Source organism: Trichogramma pretiosum, unplaced genomic scaffold (assembly GCF_000599845.2).
Source record: "Trichogramma pretiosum strain Unisexual culture from Peru unplaced genomic scaffold, Tpre_2.0 scaffold11, whole genome shotgun sequence".
NCBI classification, from domain to species: Eukaryota; Metazoa; Arthropoda; class Insecta; order Hymenoptera; family Trichogrammatidae; genus Trichogramma; species Trichogramma pretiosum.
The window spans coordinates 2,330,606-2,344,711 of record NW_019641702.1 but is presented as its reverse complement, the minus strand read 5'-3'; the positions used below and the strand labels follow the sequence as shown (position 1 = coordinate 2,344,711).

Below are 14,106 nucleotides of genomic sequence, written 5' to 3'. Positions count from 1 at the left end.
CTGCAACGGGCCTTTTCGACTCATCGACAAAGAGAAGGAAGATGCTGATTTTTTTTTTACCTTTGACTCGGCTCAACGCTATACGTGAATTCCATCGATCCTCCGCGAGCCTCTCGAGGCCTTTTCAGTTTGAGCCTCGCTAGCACTGCTACACAGCACCTCATCTCGTCGATATATATATTTCGCGTATTATTTCGATCATGCTGTATATAATACAAAGCATATGTACGAGCGTACGCGCGAACCGTCGACGCAACATTGACAAAGTAGTTATGCAAATGGCGCGGCTGCGTGTTGTACTACTCTCCGTCGTCGTCGTCGTGCTCGCCATCGTAGAAGCAGCGATCCTTAACGACCGGCGATCAAAACTCGTGTAATGGCGCGCGTGTGTATACGTGCATGACCAAGGGCTGCCTCGGTAACAGAGTTCGCACCGACTTTATATCTACCTTAGATAAGGCCTCGACTGCTCGACCCCAAACGAGTATATGCCTCGAAGTATGACGAATGAACGGAGAGCGAAATCGTGCTTGACATATCCGAGTATATTTCTAAAAATTAAAAACATTTTTTGCAAAAATCATCCACAGCCTCGTGCCGCGCGCCATGTGACGCGCAGTGAAAAGAAATAAATCGCGTCGCGAGCGCCGAGTTAATTTTTTGCACGAGTGTCGATACATAACAGCGCGTCGAAGTCACACCTTCGCTGATCTTTCCACGAACAATCAAGCAAAGATTTTCCTGTTAGCGGCTGCAGAGAGCATATAGGAAAAAAAAAATACTTGTGACTATTTTCTCGCACTTGGCTTTGCTTTATGGACTGGTGTAGAAGTCGACGCGTATACCTCTGAGAGGAGAGCAAGCTTCCAGCTTTGGACCTTTATAATCGTCGTGCCTTCATAAAGATCGCGCATTGCGCACGTCGATGAGCTATACGGAAATGTCGTCCCGATGACAATCAGTGCATCGTTGCATCGGCTTAGATTCTGTTATATAAAATATTTAGAGCTCCAATTATACTACATTCCGAGTCGTTTGCTTTTTACCTTACAATTTTTATCACATAAACATTCATTTTCAAATGTATAAAAAAAAAAACTGATTGACAATCAGTAAAAAAAAGATATGCGTTTTGACGTTGCAACTCGTCGCTCAACTTTCTTTCTTTTCGAATGGGCCTTGCAGTCCCTCCCGACTCCAACGGCAGACCTGAAAATAAGCTTCATGTGAGAGCGAGCTGCATATTCTAAATTCTATGCTCACGTACGCCGAGATGGCTCGAGTTGTTATAGTACAAAACAAAAAAGTCGCATAAGACGACGGCGGCGGGTCACATAGCGCGCCTGAAGGTACCTATACAGTCGCGAGTCGCGCGTAGGGTTTTTGCCTCGTGAGCGACCGAAATTTCGCTCTTTCGACGCTCTCGCTCTCTCTCTCTTTCAGGTCTCAACTCTCTGGTATGTGTAACGACGACGACGACGAACTCGAATACCAAAGAGTCCGAGGACTACACAACTTTCCGGCTCTTTCTCTCACTTGGCCAAGTGCAGGCCGCATGTGTGTGTGTGTGTCGAATAGCTCGCGTTTAGTGCTAGTAGTAGCGCTAGATTAAAAGTCCTCGCAAATCTTTTTTGCCCTGCTAGAATCAAGCAACATGCGCGAAAGATTCTCTCCGGCGCGACGGAACTTTTAGCGTTTTTTTTCGTTCTTTTGCATTTGCTTTAGTGTATGTGAATTCGGCCCTATGTTTTGAGTTTGTTAACTCGATGCAGCTGCTTTTGAAGTGTAGGATGTACTGCTGCTACTCGAGCTTCAAATAATGTGCCCTTTGATGATAAACGAATTCGTTGCTTATTTTGCCAGCTTATGCACATGAACGGACAATCATGTGTTTGCATTTTAGAAAAATTATTATACCGCTGGGTAATAAATACATTGCTTATAATGTACTGTAAAAGGGATATAGTTAAAAGGTATGGGCTACGTTGGCGTGTACTTGTGACCAAAGCAGTAGTGTCTTTCAACGAAAGCCCAGAGAAGGGAGAAAAATTACACTTTATTCTCTCATTTGACTTGCAAAAAGGGACCACGAAAAAGATACGAATTATATGACAAAGCGCGATTTTTGGAGTTTGTCATTCGACACCTGTGTATATACCATCGCTTGCCCCATACTTCGCTTGTGCTGCAGTCGCAGGTGTCCGCATCGAACGCACGACTTTAGCCTTAGCTTCAACATATATAACACGCAGCTCTTTACATTTGACTCGACATCTTTTGCCTTTGTATTGAATTTTATCATTTTTATTTTCTTAAATTTCTACTTAACTTGGAATTATTGTAACTATTTTTTTTCGTTCTTCGAGTATAGAGAAACGTGTAAAATGACTATTTAAGTTTAACATTTCTAATCATTTTCATTTATATTCTTCGCACGAACATGTGCTGAATATTTCATTTAATATAAAAAAAAAAAACGCATTCGGAATATTGAACATGCCAAAAAGCATTTCTGACAGCCGACGCCGTACCCTTGTACCAAATGACTCGCACTCTCGTTCGTTCACTTTTTTTTACTCTGATTTGATACTAATACATTTTTTGTATGCAAAAGTTCTCAACTTGCATTATTTCACATTAAAATCTTTATCGTCGTGTTCTCGAGCCATTTCTGAGCGATTGTCGGTATGCTTTACTGCCATCGATTAATTTATCTATATATTTGATGTATTTTAGTTTTAGAGCAACGAGGGTGTTCGACGATTTGCATAAAAACCAGTTTCGTGGAGCAATATTTTATCCAATCATAAACTATGATAAAATATTTGCCATATTGTTGATTTAATTGTCCTAAAATAAGCATAGTCGATCGATACTTTTGAATTATCTGCAATATGCGTCATGTTGAAAAATCGACGAGCTCGAAATGACGAGAAATATCACTTTTGAATTCCATTGGAGCGCAGCGCAAAAAAAAGCGACGATTCAGCCGTAGCACGTCTACGCGCGGGCATTTTGCATGAATCGTCGAGTCGCAAAAACCGGTATGGTGCAGTCTATTTCCGTAGTCATGCATTTGTGCATAATGTCCCTGTGCCAGCGCTCCTCGTGCGCCGCGCGATTATCGTCATCGTTGGACTCGCGAGCGCGCATTTGAAAACACGCTAAATTAGATTCGAACGCCGCCACCAAAAAAAAACTCCATCAAAGAAACATTCAAATGAGAGAGCGGTCAATTGGTAAAAACGAATCAATCAATCGTGACCGGTGTGTTGATGATTTTTAAAAGTGATCCGTGAAAAAGAGAACCGCTGCCGATTATGCTGCTGCTGCTGTTGATGTATAATAATACAGGTATGCGGTCAGGTGCATTGGCCGGCATCAGCGCTCGCGAATGAGCAACAGTGTCGTCGAGGGTAGATAAAAACACTATTGAGTTAATCAACTAATTTATAATTAAAATTCCTTGGGCCCGACGGCGGCTTCGTCGTCGTCGGCAGCTTTTGTTTCTTCTTTTGCGCGTGTCTGCTGCTGCTGGCGGGCCCGGCAGAGATAGGCATTTTTCGGGGCCCCCGATAAAAAAGTAGTGCAGAGGCTGAATTCGAGACTCGTGCTATTCAGCAAGGAAGAGTCGCGTCGATTCGCGGTAATCACACGTGGATTTCATAGAAAGCACAATTAGCCCTGACACTCGGGGGCCAGTTTCGCGCATGTACGGACACTCAGTCGAAGCGACGAAACGATGTCACTGAAACTTTTGCGGCCTTTATATTACCGAGAGAGGCAGAGGTAAGTTTTTCGCGCCTGCCGACTGCGCCAGGCCCTGTCGATTCTCTCTTAATCGAGACTAACGCTTCCGTGAACTCGAGTGCGTCAGCCGGCTCTCGGCCTCTCTGCAACTCGTTTACACGCTCGAGGTGTTTACTCGCGCCCACTGCACGTGATTGAGACAGAATATTTCTCGTTTTTTTCCCTTGCATTGTACGCATCGACGTGAGCTGTTTTCGGCATTCGAGACTTTACACTAATTTGTAATTACAGAGTGGCACGTGCCGTCGAGTGATTTTAAGTTTACAGCATCGACGTGTGAAAACACTACGTCTCGAGTTCGTTGATTAATATCGCAATGCGTTTGCGATAAATGTTTCGACTGCCGGTTGAATTCTCACTTACGTCGACTGTTTTGACTATAGAGGATGAATTTCAAAACTATTTCCTCGACTCGTGCGCCACTCGTCTATTTTCTATATTATATTTTCGCACTCCCAGGGCGTTGGTAGTCACACACATGTGCGTGTAGCTCCCACACGCGCCGCCGCGCGCGCGCCGTTCAGCTCGGCGATTCACCGTTTATTTTCGAAGGTAATGCACGAGAGGTGCGAGGTGCGTTTATTTTTGACAAGTCGCAACTCGTATGTGCGCGCGCAGGGAGACGATCCACTCGTATACGCAATGAAAGAGTAAGCTAGCAAATTTTGCGACTGCACACGTACGAGTGTTGCAGCCGAGCGAGCGTAAAACGATAAGATCTTCTTCTGTCCAGTACGTGATGATTTTCTATTAATATACTTTAATACGAGAGCCATTGCTTGAGTGCCATGTCATCCCGGAGTGGTAACTAGAAGCGACTCCGAAACGAATCGATTTTTTACCATCTAGTTGGCTATTTCGAAGAGTTAATTATTGTGACGCGTTTCACAGTAGATAACTCAGCGAGTTGACTTTTCACGAGAATAATAATTTAATAAATGGGCGTACAAATTGTATGAATAGATTGTTTATCAAGCGAGCCGAGCGACTGCGACGTTGGTGGCGGTGGCGCAGCCGCGGGAGACGGGCCAAAGCGTTGGTGTCTGGCCAAGTCGATATTCGTTCGGTTGTCGCTGATGTACGACTTTGCGATCGTTTATTCGGCTATATATTTTCTTTCGAAATGCAAATGCTTCTCTCTCTCTCTCTCTCTCTCTCTTCTCGCGCGCGCGCGCGCGCCCGTTGCACTTGACACAGATGCACGTACTAGATAAACTTTTGGCAAGCCCAGACGGTATTATGTATTATTTAGAATTTCACTATCGAATTAAATATATTAACCGAAAATAAACATCCGCGCGCATCGTTGCCATCTATACACGCTGCGATTCGACCTTGTTGCCGCGAGTGTCCATCTAGCGAGTTTCGATTTATTCGCATTCGAATCGAAAAGAGTCGCTGAACGACTGTATAATTTTTTGCCGCGTTAACATTTCAGCCCGCACTAATTTAACTCTCTTTACGTTAATCTATTGCACTCGCGCGTCGATTATAAACGTCTGGCGCTTCGTCGTGTTCTTGTGCCCGGTGCGCTTCTTGTCAGCTAAATTTCTAAATAAGAGAATTCCATTCGCGAGCCACGATCAGACGTCACCGATAAATAATCAGGCTGCAGGTAATTACTTTTTGCCGTGGCATCGCGGCGCAACGTGGTGCATAGCGTCGTTACAAAAATTATCGATGCACACAAGGACGCGCTATAGGGGGGGGGGGNGGGGGGGGGGGGGGGGGGGGGTGCAGCAGCAGACGCGCAATATCAAGGCGTCATTCACGATGATGATGGTTTCTTTTGCTCTCTCTCACTCCCTCTCTCGCGATCTCGAGTTTTTGTTGGTTTTAAAATTTGTTACAAGGAATGTACACAGGGTTCGGCTTTCCGTTTTTCGCTTTTTTCGCTCTTCGCGTCTCTCCACTCTGTCCCTCGTTTGCTAACATCGTCGCGCGCCTCGCATCAAATTCTCGAAACGCACGCGCGTTTAATTTAGCGCATCTTAAATGGTAATACATGCTATACGCGGGGCGATTCACTTTTTTCTCTACCCGTTTTGATTTACTTTTCTTTGCGTCAAAATGATCTCCTTCTCGCGTTTTTCTTGCCTGCGTCAGCTTTATAGGCTTCGCTCTCGGGTCCCGGCTAAGTATGCCAGTTATTTCGATGACATAGCAGCAGCCCAGGTAGACGAAAACTTTTTTCTTCGCATTTATTAATGTATATTTTTACATTTTAAAAACGTGACTTTTTGCCGTCAGCCAAATCATAAAAGTAGATTCGAATCATTAATGTTTTTGTTTGATTTTTGATGATATTGTTACTGCGACCACGCGCTGTAATTATGTCATTCGATATTGCTTGAGCAACGACGTCTGTAATCTTGTAAAGCTCTATGAAATGAAAAATTAAATGAATTACGACTGATAATCACTTGTTGAATGTGCAAGCTAATAAATCTTGAAACTTGGACTCTTTGAATCATAGGCGAATAGATCTTATCATTAAAGGAGTAAACAGATTAAATTGGCTGAAACTACACGAATAATCTATGAATTTTTCGTGCTTACATAATTCATCATTTATTTTTCAGTATTTAATCGTCGAAGCACATCCGGTCGGATAATTTAATCAGAGCTCGTGTTATCCAATCAATTATATCGATTATTTCTGTTAACGATATTAGCAATGTATGTGCTGTGCCCGTGTAAGCGTTTCTTTCCGTGCAATATATACTTTGCACGCGTCTATGCAAATTCGTCGGAATCGCGAACACTGCATCGCTGGCTGGCACAATCAGAATATCGAAAATGAAAAATCCGAGGCGCATGATTTCTCTTTGTAAGAAAATTTTCCACGAGCGCAACCCACGCGGCAAGGAACAAAGTGAAAAGGCAACTGCCTATAAGCTATACGAAGTGTGTATCGTCTGGGATCCACTCGGCTCGTCTGCGCGCACACTACACAAGTGCAATAAATTCTGTAAACGTCAATCCTGCGAGTGGCTTTTACGGCGGCTTCTCGCACTAATGGCTAGTCACTCTGCTGGAAAAGTCAACGAGCTTGCATGTAAGATGTGTATACTTATTTCAACGGGAATAATAAATAGAGATAGACGAGTGAAGATATGTGTAGCAGCGAGTGCGAAAGAGAGAGAGAGAGAGAGACAGAGCCTAGTCTACCTATGGAATTATCGCGCGAAATTACATGTCGTCTATGAGACTGCAGCGACTTCGTTATTTTTCTCGTAGTTCGCGAGCACACAGCCAACCTTCTGATTCGTCGAATTGCGTACATCGTACGCATTTTTTACAGCGCCCGCTTGCGGCAGCAGACATAAGTGTCAGTTTCGCGTAAATTATCACTTGTGCGTTGCTGGATGTATATATTTGCGCCGTGCCATTTGATTAGAAAATTGATCTTGTTAGAAGATTCCAGTCCGAGGCGCTCGCGACTTTCTAAATCAATTTTCTCCAATAGTAATTTATTGGCCCTTTCGGATTTCGCGCGATTCGTTCGTTAAGATCTAGCTAAGTACTGCGCGCGACGAAGCGAGAGCGATTGTTTCAATTAGGCTTCGAAAAAAAAAAAAAAAAACCCTAGACGTTCACTTCGTAATCCAAAAAGTGTCTGCGATGTGCCGATGAAAAATCTATAGTATTGTGCACGTCGTTTCTCTCGAGCGCCTAACAATAGCCTGTACTCGTTTATGTTTCAGATGCAGCGATGATGATGGGTAAGTGTCTTGACCAGCGCTCCCTGCACGACCGCTGCTATAGCGAACCGCAGCCTAATCGCACAGCGGATCACGGGGGTAAGCGCAATATTAATCGCGATAATCTAGTACTCATTACATTTTTATTCTCTCCCCCTCGCTCTCTGTGTTTTTCGGCAAAAATTTAATCGGCGGCCCCCTAGCCGAATACGGAAAATAACGAAATCAAAAAGGTCGATAAAATTACACGATATGGGTAGAGACGCGTGTATCGGGATTGCGAGCCAGCGCACACCGCGCGTAATTGCGAAGTTTATCAATGAATTACTCATCTCTTGTAAAAATGCGAGCTCACCACCGGCTACATAACGTATACAGTATACAGCCAACAACGGCATGGAAGCGCACAACCGCCGACACAGGCGCTCGCATAAGTCGCTGCTGCTGCTGCTGCTGCTGCTGCTACTACAGCTACACAAGCAGTGTAGTAGTACTCATTGGGCTACCGGCGATCGTTAACGCGCGTCGGTAATTAATTTATAAGCAGCGGCTGTATACAGCACTGCTAGTAGTGCTCAATCTACTCATATAAATATGTATGCGGTGTAGGTACAAGTATACCTATATTGGTATATTTATGCAACGACCTTTGCAGGATTTAATCATTTTTTTCCTTGCAAGCGCGCAAACCGGTCCACCACTCGTTCGTGGGTGTCTGTGTGTTGAGCTTGCTATACAAGTGTGCGTGCGTGTGTGTGTGTGCACGCTCGTCGTCGTCGTCGTCGTATACACAAACACACGCACATCTTGCACATAATAATACGCGTACAAGTCTGCTGCTCCCCTGCTGGAACATTAAACTTTGCCTTAATTATCGCAGCAATTTTTCCTGGACTTTCCCCGGTGCACGCGCGCGCGGCAGCTTTGCATTTAGCCCGACGCAGAGCTCGGGAGTTAATGATTCCAAAGTTGGGTGTATAATTGAAGCCTCGGTTGAAGTTATGTGCGGGCATTACACCGCGCGTGTGCGGTGGCTCGGGCTAGATCGAATTAATCGTCTAATTGCATCGAGCTTATTTCAATCTTATAACTATATACGCGAGATCCGCGCGCGCAAGCATAAACAGGCGCGGGGTTAGCGCGCGCAGCCTCGCATTCATCAAGCGATTACCGAATTTCATGATTCTCAATCAAGATGTATTGCGGGCTCGCGAGTGGCACATATTACTCGTTCAATATTCATAAAGATGTTCATAACACGACTGCAGTACATATAAGACGAGTAGCGTCACCCATAAACGTCATTGCTCCCCTTCGCATTGTGCTTCATGACTTCATGAAATCTGAATAAGCGACAGCTGCGCCAGGATGTGGCATCATCTCTGTACAGTCGTTGCTCGATCGAGTATCATTCAACATAATATAGAGGATCGTCGTCGCGCAACCCTTTGCTCTTTGACGCTCGCTCGCTCGTGTAGTTCAGGCCACTACCAGCATATCTCGCGCGAGCGCATAAATCGGATCCGAATAAGAATGCCAAAAAGCTAATTTCGTGCTTTGCATGCATTCTCCTTTAGGCGCAATTGAATATGCATTCGCTTAGCGAGGCAATGCAATTAAGGCAGCAGCAGCAGCAGCAGCTTCTGGTGCTGCTTGCGTATTAAATGCTACCGCAACCGCACGCAGCAGCACACATCTACACGCAGGCAGGCAGATAAAGCAACTACGTAGGCGCGAAGTAACCCCCGCTGGCTCGAATTTGGCCTTTCCACCGTAGTCTGCCACTAGTCTACTGTACTGTATACGCCATGGTCGTCCGACAAATAGATTACGTGTTGCGCACGCTCTCCGTGCCTTCTTCACCCTCGCAAATGCCACTCACGTATATGCTAGGCCCTTTCCTTCCTCTCCCTTCGTCTCTCTCTCTTTCTCTCGCTCTCTCTCGCTTCGCCCGTAATGCTACGTAGAAGTGAGGAGGAAAAATCGTAATGCGTCGTTACATCGCCGACTAAAATATAAAGCTCGACTGTCTCCCTCCTCTCTTTCTCTTTTCTGAATCCACTACAGCTATACCGTTCCATTATTAAATCGACAAATGTCTCGTTGCCTCGCTCGTTCGTTCGTTCGTTCGTCTAAAGCACGGAGGCTGTATAGGAGCCAAGCTGCGAGGAAAAGCTGCGGGCTCATTGTGTATGCCAAGCTCGTGTACGAATAATATGACCACCTGTCAAGATATACCAGACGCACAACACACTCTCTGTCACTTCCGGATGGATTAATCGCCCATAAGCGGCTGAAAGAACGATTTCTTTGCGTCACTTCTAGCCTTCATCGGTGTATTGCATTACACGAAACGACTGGGACGTCCTGGTTTAGATGAAAATTGCAAATAGATTTTGTTAATCTCAGCCAAATCACAAACCACAATCAATGATCAAAGATCATGAAAATTAGCACACGATAATAAAAAGGCATGACAAGACACATTGGAGCTCTTGGCAATGTTTGTTCGAAAGGTATTGGAGAATAAGAGTACGGGGATACCCGCAGTCACACGTTTATGTACATTCAAAAATACGAACGGATCGAGAGCGACGCCAGGATTCATACGTACGATCATAATATACGCTTGCATGCACGACTTGCACGAAGGACGCGCGATGACCATCGCGAGGTATGCAGCTGCTCACGTCTCGCCTCGTCTTTCTCGGGCTCCTCGTCCGGATATCATCTTGAAATGACGATGTTGAACGCATGTACGTTTGTACATGCCACATACAGCAGCGAGCCAGATAAGATTTTGCGCGTACACACGTATGTGTTGGGGTACATCGTGCTATGCCTGCGTGCGTGCGATGCTGCGAGTCGGCCGAGCTGCCGGAGCGCGAAGAAAAGCGTGAGAGAATCGGACAATGCTTGTCGCCATGATGAGTGCCGATGGGACAAAAACGCGGAATATCTCTCGATGTATGTAGAGGCTCGTGCAGATGCTCGAGCGTGCACCTCCCGTCCAAGGTCCAATTAGCTGGTGTTGACATAATAAGTAGATAAACAACTTCAAAATCCGAAGCTATATCATACGAATTCGCGCGAGCGGTGAGATCAGAGACGCCAAGGGCTTCTTTTTTTATTTTTCCGCTGCGCGTATATAATATGTGTAAGTATGAGCCCGAGCAGTGGAGCGGCAAAAAATTGCGAACGAGCTCGAGATGAGACGGCCGAGGGAAAAAAACGGCAGCGCAGAAACGAGCGGCGCGGTGCATATAGGTGGCTTTGCGTACTCGTTTGGTGACTGATCAAATTTTAAGAACGATTTAGTCACTCGTCCGTCACGCTGCTACTGCTGCTGCTGCTGCAGCTACGCACATAGGAGCTTTTCAAGCAAGAAGAAGTTGAAGAATCAGCGGCCGAGAGAAAATATCGCTTCGTGTCACGAGCGATTAAAATGACACGACTCGACGATACACGCCTTACGGCTTATACCCCCTCGCGACTCGAGCTATGACTGATGTACAATAATAAGACGTGCGCGTCACTTTATCGTGTTCCACGCTCCATTTCTGCAGCTTATGATTATGTACACCGAAAACTTCGATTGAATTTCTTGTATCATCGTAATATTGAGAAATATAGTGGTATGAAATCGGCGGCGCGCAGTACGGTAGAAATAATGGAAAGGATATAGTATCGGGAGAAGCGAAATTTGGCTCGGCGCGCAGCTGGCATTCGAGTCGTAAAAAAGTGAAAACAAAGTCAGAAATTCAGAAGCACACACGCCATGTCTGCAGTGATGCACGCGCACATGCAGAAAAAGGTTGGGATTATATGCATGAAGGCTGCTGCTGTTACTGTTCCGTGTGCATATGCATGTCGCGCGCATTCTCCAGACGGCACGCCGCTCTCTGCTGTTGCTGCTGTTTATTAACGTGATTTATAGAGAGACGCCATATCCCTCGCACAGCAGCAGCAGCAGCAGCTTATATTCGCAAATATCGCATGAGGACCTTTTTTCTTTATCATAAAATACGTGTGTACTTTTTTCTGCTACATCCTACATGCTACACGTATACACGCGTGCATTAATAATGTATTGTGCAACATACGAGGCGGGGTGCGATATATACAACACAGGCCGGGCTGATAGGGATCGTTTTCAAGGATCCAGAAATTGAAATCAAGTTTTAACGAAAACTAAATATTGTATTATAGACGACGCGTGCAGCAGCTTCGTTTTCGAGTCGATCAAAAGAACCGTCACATTTCAATAAGCCGGGCAGCGCGCCAGACTGAAAAATTACACAGGTGCTAAATCCAACCCTCCTTCCTGACATAGTTCGTAGACATACATCATTCGTTCTCCCACTCTTTTGCTCTCTCTCTCTCTTTCTGTTTCTCTCTCCATCAATCGCGAAAGTGGCCTGTTTACATAAAAGCAGCGCGTGCATGTGCTTTTGCCAACCCGAAGCCCTATGGTCTTTGATATAGTTTATAAAAAAAGTGCTCGCGCGTATAAACCACGCGTACGGTACACGTATACGCGCGCATTTAGGGACTTTGATTCGCGTTTAGCCTTTGTAATACAATGCGCTCGCGCGCGCGGCGTCTTATTGAGTTACTCGCTCTGCTACTGCCAGACCCCGACGTATACGTAGGCAGGAAATGCCTCGCTTTGAACGTTGTTTGCTGCAATGGTAACACACGCAAGCACACACACACAGGCAGCGCGCGGCATAAAGCAACATCAGCACGCGCGGCAAAGGACTTTGAAACCAACGCTCCAAAGATGTAAGCGTACGCATAATAAATTTCTCCAATTTAACGCAACCTCGAGGGCCTAAAGATGCTCTGATTAATTCCTACTTTTTTGCTTGCTTTGACACGTACGCTCGACCAAGAAGAAAAGCGCCACTTGACATTAATACATGCGAAAAGTTATGGCTACATATTCGGCCTTTTTTCTCCGCTGGCCGCACATCTTGTCCATAGAATACACAAGTCGTACTAGTGGTCTAGGCGTCGTTTTAGCCGCTGAACAAAAAATATCGAGTATTACGCTACAAAAGAAAATTTCTCGAGGGAATAGCGTAGGCTATCGTTGCGCGCGTATGTATATATCATTAGGTAGGAACACGCAAAAGCGTTTCGACGGTCACTGGACTCGAGTCCAGAAGCAGCCGCCAGCAGCAGCAGCAACAGTCCAACAGATATAAGTAGACAGATGTGGTGGGCACGTAAATGTATATAGAAAAGTGGTCAGTGCCGAATACGAAATGACGACGACGACGACGACGACGAGGCTGCGATACCGTTTCGTACTGCACGAGCGAAAAGAGATGCGTCGTGCCATACATAAGGTATGACCCACGGCAAGTTCCATCCAATCGTACGTACGTTCAGGGTCAAAGGGCACACATATACATGTGAGACGAATATAAAAGAATAAGTAGCAGCGGCGGCGACGACGACGGTGTCCTTTTGCAGACCATTGCTCCGAAGTATCAAGGGACCATTACCAGCCTAAACCTGCGTGTCTGGAGCGTCACCACCACCGCCGCCGCCGCCGGCTCGAGACTTGGAAAACTATAACGTGCTAGCTTTCAATTTTCTAAATTAAAATATAACTTATTTATGGCTGATCAATTTGTCCAAATATCCAAAGTTCTAATTGATGTTTCCGGCGATTAGATCATTTTTTGGTCATCAGTAAGTTATTGAGATCGATGTAGTTCGATGTAATTGTAGTCGTAAAGATCTACATTAAGTTGCATTTACAGCTATTACGTTAAGTATACACTGATGTTTCATCGACTCGATCGTGGTAACGGTAAAGGCAGCTTTTGACCATTTCCACATTTCCAAGTTGTGCATTATACGTATGGTCGATCGTACAGCAAAGGTAGATATTTTTCCCGCGTTTACGCATACAAGCCGAGGGTGGCTTCGGCGGCAATTGAGGGGTGCGGTATTAAATCAATATAGACGAGTAAGCGGCCGAGCGACCAACAGTCAGTCGGAGCCTCCCTCACGTGCGCGCGAGACTTGAGCCGTTGGAAATCGCTGATGTTCTTCTGGGATGATCAAAGGGTCAGAGCTAATAATTTAGTAAAACGTTTTGCTTGCTGATGTAGCATGTATAGGAAGGGATCACGTACTTATATATCCGTTTCATGACGATGAGTCTCCGACACTTTTCCGACAAATAGTAGGGATGAACTATTTTTTCGGTGACATTTGTATATCAATTCAATCATCAAGCAAGTCCAGCAATTTGCTTTTTTACTACAGTTTATCAATCCTTTCAAACTCGATTCAGATCCCATCGATGAATTTTCATGCCAACTCGTTCGCTGAGTGCACTTTGTGCGATTCCACGGACACCTACCCTAATTTTCAACTCTCATATATGCGTGTTCTCCTGAATATGTATGTATAATAAAATGCGTGTATACAGGCACATATAGAAAGGGGCGCGGCTACATTTACGAAATTGCAATTAAAATTACGAAACGAGTATTCGGATTGGTCCAACGCACAGCCGGGAGAGAGAATACGCTCTGCCAGCGGCGTACGGCGCATGGCTCAGCTCAATTAT

The 14,106-nt window shown here is 45.3% G+C and overlaps 1 protein-coding gene across 11 annotated transcripts in view; it reads left to right on the top strand.

Moving 5' to 3' along the window:
* The window catches only part of LOC106653886 (homeobox protein homothorax), a 318,679-nt gene that overhangs the window by 139,183 nt on the left and 165,390 nt on the right, over window positions 1-14,106 (top strand). For 5 of the 11 annotated variants that reach the window (XM_023462677.1, XM_014373520.2, XM_014373518.2 and 2 more), the window contains exon 8: window positions 7,518-7,535. The exons of the other annotated variants lie outside the window; for them this stretch is intronic. In XM_023462677.1, the coding sequence (XP_023318445.1) occupies window positions 7,518-7,535 (18 nt within the window). The remainder of the gene's footprint in view (window positions 1-7,517; window positions 7,536-14,106) is intronic. 11 annotated transcript variants of the gene reach the window in all.